The sequence below is a fragment of the Salarias fasciatus genome (genome assembly GCF_902148845.1).
Source record: "Salarias fasciatus chromosome 23 unlocalized genomic scaffold, fSalaFa1.1 super_scaffold_20, whole genome shotgun sequence".
In the NCBI taxonomy this organism is placed as follows: domain Eukaryota; kingdom Metazoa; phylum Chordata; class Actinopteri; order Blenniiformes; family Blenniidae; genus Salarias; species Salarias fasciatus.
In genome coordinates, this window is record NW_021941230.1 from 1,060,162 (window position 1) to 1,073,635 (window position 13,474).

A 13,474-nucleotide genomic window follows, 5' to 3' on the forward strand; every position below is an offset into this window, starting at 1 on the left:
TATTTATCCTTTTATTCATTTATTGTCTCAGTTGGAAGGTCAGAGGGCGGGGCCAGCTGCAGTAAACAAACAAACAACGTGGTACAACACACTATGGAGGAATGGAAGGGGGCGGGGCAACACTATGGAGGAAGGGAGGGGGCGGGGAAACACTATGGAAGATGGCAGGGGGTGGGGCAACAGTATGGAGGAAACCACCCGGCCACCACGGTCCAGGGCCCCGAAGGATCTGGGAGGAATTCTCCCTCCGGGGACCAGCTCTGCAGAGGATGCCTGCAGATCCGGGGCCCCTCTGGGGCCGGACGCAGACCCAGCAGGACCCACAGCAGGCGGTCCACCCAGTTGGATCAAAAAGCGACGTCGCTATGAATGCTTGGCCGCCACAAGCCACTTCTGCCTGTGGGAACTTTTCTGACACCTCCTGCTTAAAACCCAGAAAGTCAGAAGGATGGTGAGGCCCCGCTTTCATGGTCTGTACTCACACTGATAATCCAGATCAAGCGAGCTTTTGCCCTCCTGCTCTACAGCCCAAGCGTGAAGCAGCCGCTCTGCATCTGACAGCTGGAGGAGCCAGAGGAGCAGCGCCTTCAGGGCGGCATACTTTTTTGGCGCCGGCGGGTCATGCAGGGAAACCCATTCACACCAGACACGATTTTGCGTCAAAAAACGCACGAAGTTGAACGCGCGTCAATTTTGAGGTCCGACGCTGAAAAACGCGGTGCGTTTTAATGCGACTCATATGTGGTGGGAAGGTGGGACTTCCGGCCTTTAACTGTGTTAGCTTAGCATCACGGCTAACCCTGTAGAGCAAGTGGTTTATGCTTAATAAAGCCAGATGATGCCATGGGCGGGACAGTACACCGTGCCTGGGTGCACGATATTATCCACTGACAGTCGGAGTTCAGTGAGTTTGAGGGGGGGCACAACCTATGTATAAATTCACAATGCAAAACAGTGTTGTCGACACACCACACGCAACCAAGAACAATCCCAAACCCCAATCTAGACAACACCAAAACAGAGCCGACAATCAACACAAAAGGACGCCACAAACTTTTTTTTTTGTTCTTTTTTTTTTTTTTTTGAGATTATAGCTAATAGTAACTAGTAGTAAACTCGGGGCGTGCATCAAGAGAGGGCTACTACAGATCACCATTATTCTAACCACCACAAGAAGACAAGGTAACCGAGTATGTGAAGAGTGATTAAAGATCATCGTGATCATGCAAATGTGATGGTGATAGAGATGGTGACAGTGATCATGCATATATGACCTCTGACCCCTGAGAAGGCCAGAAGCAGGCCAGAGAGGCCCTCAGAGCCCAGACAGCCGGCGGTCATCACAGAGCCCGGATCCCAGCCGCTCCCCCAGGCAGACGCCCACGCTCCGGTCCAGAAACGGGGCAGAGGAAAGCCCCGGCCGGGGACCCCGGCAGCCCCGGGGCCCGGGCCCCGTTGAGCCACAACCGGCAGGAGCCGGTCCAGGCGGAGGGCCATGACCCACCCAGGAGAACCGGCCCACACAGGCGGCTACCCACCCCAGGCCAGCACCCCCCCAGCGTTCCAGCCACGCACCCCGAGATCCAGGGCATACTGCCCCCCCCCCCCCCCAGTACCAGGGTGGACAGCGACCATAGCCAGAGAGCCACCGACCCAAGAAGCACACACCCATCATGCATCAGGAGGAGTGGAGGTGAGGAGAGACGGGGGCAGCGGAAGACCACCAGGGCCACCCCCCACAGGGCACCAGTGTGTGTATTTTGTTGTGACTCAGCTGCTGCGCTCCAGGTTTTTATTTTTCTCTGCTGAAGTTTCCGTCCTGGAACAATCTGACCTCAGGTCACCAAAATAAAACAGAAGGAAGAAAGTTTCACAGAATGCAATGCTGCGACTGGCCTCTGCTGCCGGTGATCAATCACAGCCGACTGGACCTGGAGGGGAGCCATGGAGGAAGCAGTGTTTTACTCTCTGGGGGAAATGAATGATGGAGTAGGGATTTTATTTTGAAAAGCTGAATATGAAAACAGCAAATACTCAGTAGATGCACTAAGATTTAAAACTGTTTGTAGCCCCTGTCTGTGGAAACCAGACAAAACACAACTTTCTGAAAATACTGAAAGATAAGTGATGATATCGAACGAATACAGATATGTTAGAAAACGATGGATATCGGACCGAGAGTGATTCATGAACATTACTGATAAAGATTTAAAAAAATGACCAAAACTGATTTAAAAAAAGGCCAAAACTGGCTAAACAATGAACAATAATAATAATAATAATAATGAATTTTATTTATCATGCACTTTACATTTGTAAAACAAATCTCAAAGTGCTACAATGGAATTTAAAACAACAGTGACGATTAAAAGTAACAGATACAGGCTAAATCAGTAAAAACACTCATACTTACACTCATAAAATGCAACAGAGAACAGTAAAATCATTCAAAAGCTTTCAAAAACAAAAACGTTTTCAGGCGAGATTTAAATGAGTCCACCGACTGTGGTGCCCTCAGGTGGACAGGTAGGGTATTCCACAGTCGGGGTGCTGCAGCCTGAAAAGCCCTGTCCCCCATGGAACACAGTTTGGTTTTGGGGACCTTCAGCAAATTGATGTTGGCGGAGCGGAGGCGTCTGGTCGGGTCATGTGGGGAGAGAAGTTCTTTAAGGTACACTGGTGCACTACCATAGACACACTGATGGGTCAAGAGGCAGATTTTGTATTCCAGCCTGAACCTAACCGGGAGCCAGTGAAGGTTATGGAGAATGGGAGTGATATGGTGTCTTTTTGGCACCCTCATCAGGATCCTGGCAGCACAGTTCTGGATCGACTGAAGCCGTTGAAGGCTTCTTCCAGAGATCCCGATGAGGAGTGCATTGCAGTAGTCCAGCCTGGAGGAGACAAAAGCATGGACCAGCTTCTCAGCAACGGGGAGGGAGAGGAAGGGGCGTAGTTTGGAGATGTTCCGGAGGTGAAAAAATGAGGTCTTACAGATGTGTTGGATATGGAGGTCAAAGGAGAGGGTGGGGTCAAAACGGACACCCAGGTTGGTAACGGCAGTTGTTGGGTTGATTATGTGACCGGCAAATGATAGAACTGTGGAAGGGGAGGACTTGAGTTGATGTGGAGTTCCAATTAATAGAAATTCAGTTTTGGAGCTGTTGAGCTGGAGAAAATTGTCATTCATCCATGCAGAAAAAAAGGACAAGAACTGAAAAAAGGACCAAAACTGAAGAAAAAAAGGACAAAAACTGAAAAAAAACCTCCAAAGCTGAAAAAAATGCCAAAAACTGAAAAGAATGCCTAAAAGTGGATAAAATGAAGAAAACTGACAAAAATGGACCGCAGCCAAAATGACTTCCAGAGCTAAAAAAAGGGACCAAAACTGAAGAAAAAGGACCAAAACTGAAAAAATTACCAAAATTGAAACAAAAAAAAATGCCAGAAACTGAAAAAATTACCAAAGCTGAAAAAAGGACCAAAATTGAAAAAAACTGCCAAAACTGAAAGGACAAAAAACTAAAGAAATTACCAAAATTGACAAAAATTCAAAAAAGTGTCAAAAAAGGACATAAACTGACAAAAATGACCAAAACTGAAAAAAAATTCCAGAAACTAAAGAACAGGACAGAAACTAAAAGAAAACTGTAATAAAGTTAAGAAAAAAAGATCAAAACTGACAAAAAAAACCCCCAAAATAAAGAAAAGGATGGAAACTAAAACAATGCAAACAACCAAAGAAAAAAGGACTGAAACTGAAGAAAAATGCCAACAACTAAAGAAAAGGACCAAAACTGACAAAAATGCAAAAAAGTGACAAAAAAGGACAAAACTGACTAAAATGACAGAAGCTGAAAAAAAAATTCCAAAAACTACAGAAAAAGACAGAAACAAAAAAAAAATGCAAAGAAGTCAAGAACAAAGGACCAAAACTGAAAAAAAAACCGGAAAAAAAGAGGACCACAACTGAACAAAACAACAAAAAAACTGAAGAAAACGACCAAAACTGACAAAGATGACCAAAACTGGAAAAAAAAATGCCAAAAACGAAAGAAAAGGAAGGAGACTTAAAAAAAAATACAAAAACATTAAGAAAAAAGGACCAAAACTGACAAAAATGGGAAAAACTAAAGAAAAGGACCAAAACTGAAGAAAATGCAAAAATCTGCAGAAAAAAGGACTGACACTGAAGGAAAATGGCAAAAACTAAAGAACAGGACTGAAAGTAAAAAAAAAAAAAATGTAAAAAAGTTAAGAGAAAAGGACCAAAACTGAAAAAAATGACCAAAACTGGAAAAACAACTTATCAAAGACTAAAGAAACGGACGGAAACTAAAAAAAATGCAAAAAACGGAAAAAAAGGATCAAAAACTAAAGAACCAAAACTGAAAAATGCAAAGAAGTGACAAAAAAGGACCAAACACGAAAGGACCAAAAATGAACAAAAGGGCAAAAAACTAAAGAAAAGTACCAAAACTGACAAAAATGCAAAAAAGTGACAAAAAATTACCAAAACTGACAAAAATTACCAAAACTGGAAAAAAATGGCAAAAACTAAAAAAAAGGACGGGAAGTAAGAAAAAATTCAAAAAAGTTAAGAAAAATAGACCAAAACTGAAAAAATGCACAGAACGATATAAAAGGTAGGAAACTACAAAAAGGGGGAAAAAAGGACCAAAACTGACAAAAATGACGAAAAGTGGAAAAAATGGCAAAAAATGAAGAAAAAGATGGACAGTAAAGAAAAAAATGCAAAAAAATCAAGAAAAATGGACCAAAAATGAAAAGGAATTGCAAAGAAAGAAAGAAAAGGTAGGACACTACAAAACATACAAAAAAAGGACCAAAAATAGCAAAAAAATGAAGAAAAAGATGGAAAGTAAAAAAAAAAAAATGCAAAAAAGTCAAGAAAAATAGACCAAAACTGAAAAGAAATTGCAAGAAAGAAAGACAAAGTAGGAAACTACAAAACATACAAAAAAGGGAGGAAAAGGACCAAAACTGGAAAAAATGGCAAAAAATGAAGACAAGGATGGACAGTAAACAAAAAAATGCAAAAAAGTTAAGAGAAAAGGACCAAAACGGAAAAAATGCAAAGAACGATAGAAAAGGTTGGAAACTCCAAAACATGCAAAAAGGGGGGAAAAGGGCCAAAACTGAAACAAATGACCAAAACTGACCAAAAATTACCAAAACTGATTTTAAAAAATGACCAAAACTGAAATATTAATGATGAAATTGTAATTTTTAACAGAAAAGTCCAATTTTAAAAGAAAATCTGCACGGTATATGTATACATATATTATATTATGTGATGTCCTATGATGTATGATTTTAAAACTTGTTAATAGTTAAAAAGGGCTAGGAATCTCTAAAAAGTGTTTACTTCTTCCTACTCCTTTTTTCGAACTGTGCTGTTATGTTGTTTTTTTTTGTTTTGTTTGTTTATGTTTGGTTTTTTTTCTTTTTTCTTTGATTCGCATTAACTTTCCTTTTTATCTTTTTTCTTTTTATACATGTTCGAAAAATAAATAAATTCATTCATTCATTCATTCAAATGTAATTTATTTAAGGACAAATGTAAAATTTTATGGGAAAAGTAATATTTTAAGGGAAAGAGTAAAAGAGAAGAAACATAGCATTTCAAAGGAACGGTACCTTTTAACGGAAAAGTTATTTTTTTAAGGAAAAAGTAGAATTTTCAGGGAAAATGTAACACTTTAAGTGAAAAGTCCCTTTTGAGGGAAAATGTGCCATTTTAAAGAAAATGTAAAATAATACAGGAAAATTAACATTTTAAGATTAATGTATCATTTTACATTTCAGGGAAAAGTAATTTTTTTTTTAACAAAAACGTAACATTTAAAATCAAAAGTTACATTTGAAGGGAAAACTACTGTTTTAAGGAAAAATTTTAACTTCTAATGGAAGTCAAATTTAAAGGGAGAAGTCACATCTTTATGGCAAATCAATCACATTAAAGAAAAAGTTACATTTAAAGGAAAACGTACCATTTTGAGGGAAAAGTTACATTTTAAGGCTAACATACTACTTTCACAGAAAACGTAACTTTTTTTGGGAACAGTCCCATTTTAAGGGAAAATGTAAACCATTATTGGAAGAATTACCTTATAAGGGGAATGTAACATTTAACATTTAAAAGAAAGGTAGAACTTTTAGAAGAAAAATATAACTTTAAAGTGCCTGTATCATGCTTCTTTAGCTAGTCCAAACCCTATTATTGACATTAACACGGTAATCGTTCATTTTTGGCGCTAAGGAAAAGTCATTTTGTGTGAAATAAAAGATTTTCTGGGGCTAATTCTGAAACCCGGAAGAGAAAATGCTCTGTTTCACTGAAAATCCCGCCTCTCCCCCTGTGGACGTAGACTGACAGCGTACTTCAACCAATCGGAGCTTCAAAACAAATGCGTCATGCGTTAGCTTCTCTATTACCCCTTTCCCACTGCAACTAGCGGGTTGACCCGTGTCTGCGACCCGCTAACTATCACCTTTTTAGACGCCTTTCCCACCACCTGCAGACCCGCGTCTCACCTCCTGCTGGCGAGCCGCGTCCCTGCGTTTTCCCGCACTGATGGTGTCCCACGTGGATGACATCATCAGCGCGACGGAGCAAAACAAAAGTAAACAATGCAGCGGTCCCTGTTGCCTGTAGACGAATCTCCTCTTCCCCACGGATCAGGGGAAGCTCTCTGGTCTCGCTATCTTGCCAATGCTGGGTCATGTTGACGAAGGAAATCTCACGCTGTGTCCAGAAACAACAACTAGCGCGCTAACTTAGCCGCGCTGCGTCGACGTCATCATGTAAGTTCCCGGATGTGTCCCACCCACTAAAAGCCGGTAGAAAGCTGACCCGGGAATTTACCGGGTCGATTGCAGGGTGAACGACCCGGGTCGAAATCCCGGGTAAACCTTTTCCCACTGCCATGAATTAGCGGGTTTAAACAGGTTTTTTGGCCAGTGGGAAAGGGGTATAACGGTTAGCTTTAAATCTTTAGCTCTAGCTTCTCTACACGCAAAGACACGCAAAAATGTCTTTTCCTGTTAGAAACTCACCAAGCGCAGACCCTTCAGACCCTTTAGACTCTTGCTCTTGCTTGATTGTTGCTTTCAGATGATGGTTAAAGTTTATCTCCGTAATCAGAGATACAAAAAGCGGCAACGCTGACTGCTGAGGGCCTGGGGGGGGGGGGGGGTCTCCTCAGTCCTCAATGGAAAATGCGAATCAGCTGCATGTTGGTCACAGGAGAGTGGGGGTGTTGTCTGCATGGGGGTGGGGTGGGAGAAGAGTGGTGGGGAGGAACTCAACTTTAGTGACGTACTTAAGTTGGAAGAGTTTCAAACGAGCTGTTTTCTACCCGAAGGGAGGGGCTGCTTTAAAGAGCAGCAGACTGAAAAAGATTACCCAGACATGCATGGATGACGGCAAATAACATTTTGGGGGTGGTTTTAAAGGGAAATCAACTTTGTGGCATGCTTAAAACCTTAAAAAAGTGGATTTTGCATGATACAGCTCCTGTAAGGGAAAAATTTAATCTAAATGGATAAAATGAAATTATACGGGAAAAATGAATTTTCAGAAAAATGTAACGTTTTAAGGGAAATGTCCCATTTTAAGGGAAAAGTTACATTTAAAGCGAAGAGTAACATTTTATAGACAGACATACACTCGTTTAAAAAAAAAAAAGATTCAGACAGGTGGAGAGATGTTTATCTCATCGGTGAAGGACTTTCCCCCGGAGACGTTTCAATACTTCATCCCTTCATACACTGAACAAATGTCATGGTTCACTTTCCATTGGACGCTTCCTAATTGCCATAAATGAGCCGCTGTTCCTCTGGAGGCCGGAGGAAGAAATGTGTTCTTTAATTAATTACAGCCGTTTAATGAAAGGGAAATATTCCACATTGCCTGATGGAGAGTGATGGCGAAGGACTGTCTCCGCTAATGGAGATGAGCTTTTAACCGGTGTGCCGGAGTCGCACCGACACCCTCGTTGATCTGAAACACTTTTCTCTCATCACTGTGGCTGTTAATATGACAGTCGTCCTGTTTTCTCTTTGGATAACTTTTTAAATCTGCTGATTTTAATAATTATCAAACCTTGTGCCTGTTCAGGGACATTCCTGCTGTATCGTTCAACTGTTGAAATCTTTAAAAGTTTTGAAAATATTTAAGCTTTTCTTTAGTTATTGTGATTTTACTTTAATCAGCCTGCCTTAGCAACGGTTGCTAGGCAGAATTTCTATTCATGGGAAGAGAGCAAAGTTGTCCCAGTCTAAGAATTGTTGCTAAGCAGAATTTTGATTTATGGGATGAGATATTAAAGCTGGCCTGCCCTAGCAACAGTTGCTAGGTTGAATTACTATTTCTGGGAAGATAGATCAAAGCTGAAACAATCTAACAACGGTTGCCGAGCTGATTTTTTTCTTATCGGAAGAAAAATCCTAAGTAAAATTTTTTTCTCAAAATTCAGGAGTCAAAATTTTACCTAGCAACTGTTGCTAAGCAGAATTTTTGCTGATTATAAGATCAAAATTCTCCACCCTATCAACTGTTGCTAGGCAGACTGTTTCCTCATGATAAGTGACATGAAATCTGCCCTGCCTTAGCAACGGTTGCTAATCAGAGTTTTTACTCATGGTAAGTGATGTCACAGCTTCCTCAACCTAGCAACGGTCGCCAGGCAGAATTTTACCTTATGGGAAGACAGATCAAAGCTAAATCACCCTAGCAACGGTTGCTAGGCAGACTTTTTACTCAATGTATATTCACAATTTCAGTTTCTTTAAGAAAAAAAAATCTAGTTTGGATCATTTTCGTGACTTTTGTATCATAACAAACAGAAAAATCAGGGATTTTTCCTCCGTATGTTAATCTGATTTTTTTCGGTGTCATTTGTCTGACTTTTAGTGTCACTTCCCAAACTCAGACACGAATAAATCTCACAAACGGAACAAACATCCTTTATTTCCAGCATTTATCAGAGAGGAATGAAATATTCAACATTTTTCCTGCCAAATGAGGCCAAAAACCTGGGCATTCAATCCATATTACTCCCCAAAAACATATCCTTCTGATTCATAACCCAATCACTGAACAAAAGAAACACTTTGTTGTTTTAGCTTCCTCACCCTAGCAACGGTTGCTATGCTGATTATTTTAATCATGTGAAGAGAGATGGAAGCTACGTACAATTTTTGCTCAAAATTCAGGAGTTCATAATGTTACCTAGCAACCATTGCTAAGCAGAATTTTTGCTCATTGTAAGTAAGATCAAAGCTTCTCCGCCCTAGCAACAGTTGCTAAGCAGAATGTTTCTTTATAGGAAGAGAAATCAAAGCGAAGTGAAAATTTTAGTGAACATTCAGGAGTAAAAATTCTGCCTTTCAACCATTGCTAGGCAGAATTTTTACTCATAAATAAGATCAAAGCTGCTCCGCTCTAGCAATGGTTGCTAGGCAGATTTTTACTCCATATAAACCTGTAACATGATCCAAAATAATGTAGTTTAACTTTTTTTGCTCAATATTCACACTTTCAGTTTCTTTAGGATAAATTATTTTCTAGTTGTATTATGTTCTTAATGTTTCTAGCTTAAAAAAACTGAAAATTCAGCATTTTTTTTAACGTGTTGTTCTTAGATCAGCTTAAATCAAAGTTGTTCTCCAAACTGACGTGTTTTCATTGATTCTCCCTTTTATGTTAATCTTTTTTTTTTTATTTTTTCATGTGTCATTTCTCTGACTTTCAGTGTCACTTCCCAAACTCAGAGACCAATAAATCTCACAAATGGAACAAACATCCTTTAATTCCAGTATTCATCAGACAGGAATGAAATATTCAACGTTTTTCCTGCCAAATGAGGCCAAAAACCCGAAGCTTAAACCTATATTACTCTCTAAAAACACACTCTTCTGATTCATAAGCCAATCATTGAAAGTAACCAACGCTTTCCCGTCTTTTTTCTGAAGCACTTCCATCCTAAACGGCTCCATTTAAATAAACATGAATCACTCTGAAAGCCTATTTTCACTCCTAATTTAAACCTCTGCTGATAAATTACCAAGCAGCCTCTGCATGCTGATGGAAAACAAGGCCTAATGCTGCCGTTAGATAGAAAATGAGAAACGGCGAGAGGAGAGAGCGGTGATGAAGCGGCGGACAGCTTTTGTCTTTTTTTCTTCTGCTAATGGACCAAAGTCATCTGTGTCCTGCTCATGAAGGACACTTTTATTTTCTTTTTAAGTTATTGAATGGGATGTCAAAATAAGAGCGGGTCTCCATTTACCTCGCAAGCTCCTATTTTAAAACACACAGTAAAAAATTGTAATTCTTACCAATTTTTTTTTAACTGGTGTTGGGGTTTACAATTGGAAATTGGGAATAAATTACTAAAGTATTGATTACTGAGAGTAATTAATTACTTTAAGCAATTTAATTACTTATTAATATGAGTAAATTTTCATTTACCAATTAATAATTGCAGGTCATTCACAGTGGATCACCAATAACAATCAATTACGATGTAATACACTGTTTACAGTGAAGCACCAAGTAATTTAACCCAACATCAATTATTATTAATCAGAATAAATGGTTACTTATTCGTTAATTATGTTAAATAATCAGCTATTTGGAAATGGAGTAGACCACAGAGTGATTTAACCATCAACTTATTGATTAACAAGGTGTTATTAATTAATCAATAATGCCACAAATTACCAATTACTGGAAATGGGTAAATTACAGAAAATGAGCTGAGGGAAGTTGTGAATTATGCATTAAATAAACCTGTGGGTTATTTCATTAATAATTCCGGGGCACCACCTCGTCAGAGGAACATTCATTACCAATTTTCAATCTCAAAGATGGAAAGATAATTTAAGCTGGATGTTAATCTTTGGATAAACAACCGTTGAATTATCAGAGAAGGTGTGAGATCGAGCACAGGCTGATACAACCAGGAACTTAGTCACAAGACCACCAAACCAAGAGAATGAATCGTTCAGTTCAGTTAATGAGCATTTATTAACGATGTCTATTACTAATTAACACATTTAATCAACAAAACAGAACATTCAAAACTTGCAAGCAGCGTGTGTGTGTGTGTGTGTGTGTGTGTGTGTGTGTGTGTGTGTGTGTGTGTGTGTGTGTGTGTGTGTGTGTGTGTTTGTGAGAGAGCATCTGGAGACGCACGAGGGGGGATGTCTCGTAGCGTGGCCCGGTGGGGCCAGCTGTGTGTGGTTCCGTGTACGGTGTGTGAGTGGGTGTGTGACTCGGGCTGGGTCCGCTCTGTCGGGTGACCGGCCGCGAGTGTATGTGTGTGTGTGTGGTTGTTGAGGCGGAGCAGCGTGTCTCTCGGAGCTGCTCCCTGAAGGGGGTGAGGGGCGGGGCGACAGTCCTGGTCTTGGTCCTAGCTTCCCCGGCAGGGACAGTGGGAGAGAGAGACAGAGAGAGAGAGAGAGAGAGAGAGAGAGGCGGAGTTCTGGCATCTCCCGATTGGCGGAGTTCGGTGTGCAGATCTGCTGCACGGGGTGTGAGGCGAGATCACACAAGAGGGGTCATAGGCTGAAAAGAAAGAGAAAGGCGGGGAGGTGAGAGAGTCAAGCGGGCGGGCGAGCTCTGCGTGTGTGTGTTCATGACGGAGGTCTACCGCGCTGGTTCGAATCTGGAGTTAGTGAGAGCAGAGCTTGAAAGATGAGCCCATCTTCCTATCTCACACGCACAGATGCACGGCTAGCCGGCATCTTGCGGGTTTGATGTGAGGAGGAAGTGCGTGCTTGTGAGTGTGCACACGGGAGCGCACGAGGAGAAAGAGAGAGAGATGAAAAAAGAAAACAACAGTGCAAGAACTGAGCCGTGGCTCTGCAGGAGGAGAGGAGCTGTAGCAGTGCAGTCCTGCTGGTGTCTTCGGTCGGGGAAGTCGCTGCTGTTCTGCTCCGCTGGGAAAAGGGGTTCACCGGTGAAGGAAAGATGGATCCGTGGCGTCTTGTCCAGCAAGACGCTTTGAGGCCGTTTAATCCGTTTGAGGACGCAGTTGGTCCACGTCCTCTCAGATAGAGGTTCGGCTAGAAAACTGAAGATGGCGCCTCTGGTGACGTCTATTTGACTGCGGAGCGGAGCTCCTGCCCCCAGGGTCTGCTTGGCCAATCAGACGGTGATCTGGGTCCTCCTTTCCTCTGCTCTGCGGAGGAGCCTCACGAGCGCCCTCGTGAGGTGGGCGGTGGTGTTGCATTATCTGGTTTTCCTCTCGTGCAGAGGTGAGGAACAGACTCCTTAGTTCTTTTGTTCTCAGGGGAGATCAGGCTGGCACATGGTGGGTTTGAGATGGGCAGCCATTTTAGATTTGTGGGACCGCCAAACGGTGCTGGTCTCCTGCTGGGGGAGGAAGTTCCTCTCCTTTGTTCTAGAGAGCTTCAAAGTCTGCTGCGTCTCCGCCACAGCGGGGGTCATGTCTCCTCCTTGAGGAGGGACGGTATTCGCAGACAACATGACTCCGGGTCATGCCTTAGCTGGATCTTTCCATCAGTGTGTCCCCGACACTGGTTTGAGTGAAAGTGTAAAATTTGTTGACTTATTTCAAAGTACAAGCATTTTGGTTCATAAAAAGAAAATCTATATCTGGCAATAAAAAAGTGAAACCTGTTCTGATTCAAGAGAAGTGCTCTTAAATCAAGATTAATTTCACTTGTTCTATTGAAAGACTTTTTAAAAAAATTTATTTCAAAGTAAAATTCTCTAAAATCAAGACAATTTCCACTGGTTTCATGGGGACATGTTGTTACTTTTTTCACAGTAAAAGTATCTTGAATGAAGACAATTTTCACTTGTTCTACTAGTTGATTTTTTTGTACATATTACAAAGTAAAAGTATCTGAAATCAAGACAATTTTCACTTGTTCTATTGGAACGTTTGTCTTTATTTATTTCAAAGTAAAAGTACCTCAAATAAAGACAAATTTCACCAGTTCAATTGGTAGATTTTTAAAAACTTATTTCAAAGTATAAGTGTCTTGATTTAAAAAAAAAAAATCTGGCAATAGAGGAACTGAAAATTGTCTCGATTGAAACGAATTTGTGTTAAATTAATAAAAATGAGTCATTTTTATTTTAAATGAATAAATAAAAAATTGGTGATATTTTCAATTTTTCCATTGTATATTTACGTTATAGATATGGGTGTACTGCGAAAAAGATCTAAATCAAGTTTTTTAAACTTATTTTGAGTGAAATCGTCTCATTTTACTTGATCTAAGCTAAATTCACTTAAAGATTATAATTCAACAAAATAAAAAACTTGATTTAAGAGATATTGTCTGAAATCAAAACAATTTTCACTTCTTCGATTGCTAGTTTTTTTTTAACTTAATTCAAAGTAAAAGCATCTGAACACAAACCAAATAGATTTATATGACTGATTTCAAAGTAAAAGTATCTTTAATCAAG

At 40.5% G+C, this 13,474-nt stretch overlaps 1 protein-coding gene across 1 annotated transcript; it reads right to left on the minus strand.

Annotated features, from left to right (window-relative positions):
- Positions 1–465: 465 nt before the first annotated feature.
- On the minus strand, positions 466–12,520 carry LOC115384260 (uncharacterized). Its single transcript, XM_030086592.1, has 3 exons — positions 12,392–12,520; positions 2,456–3,214; positions 466–561 (listed from the first exon to the last, which is right to left on the minus strand). The coding sequence occupies exons 1-3, from the start codon at positions 12,518–12,520 to the stop codon at positions 466–468; spliced, it is 984 nt and encodes a 327-aa protein (XP_029942452.1).
- Between the last annotated feature and the right edge of the window lie 954 nt (positions 12,521–13,474).

Excerpts from the sequence above, each read along its gene's own strand:
- LOC115384260 (XM_030086592.1), bottom strand. The coding sequence starts at position 12,520 with ATGTTGTCTGCGAATACCGTCCCTCCTCAAGGAGGAGACATGACCCCC. Across the intron at positions 3,215-12,391 it reads CCCAGCAGGAGACCAGCACC|TTCTTGTCCTTTTTTTCTGC; the intron begins GTTTGGCGGTCC and ends TCCTTTTTTCAG. Across the intron at positions 562-2,455 it reads AAACGTTTTTGTTTTTGAAA|CTGTCAGATGCAGAGCGGCT; the intron begins GCTTTTGAATGA and ends TGGCTCCTCCAG.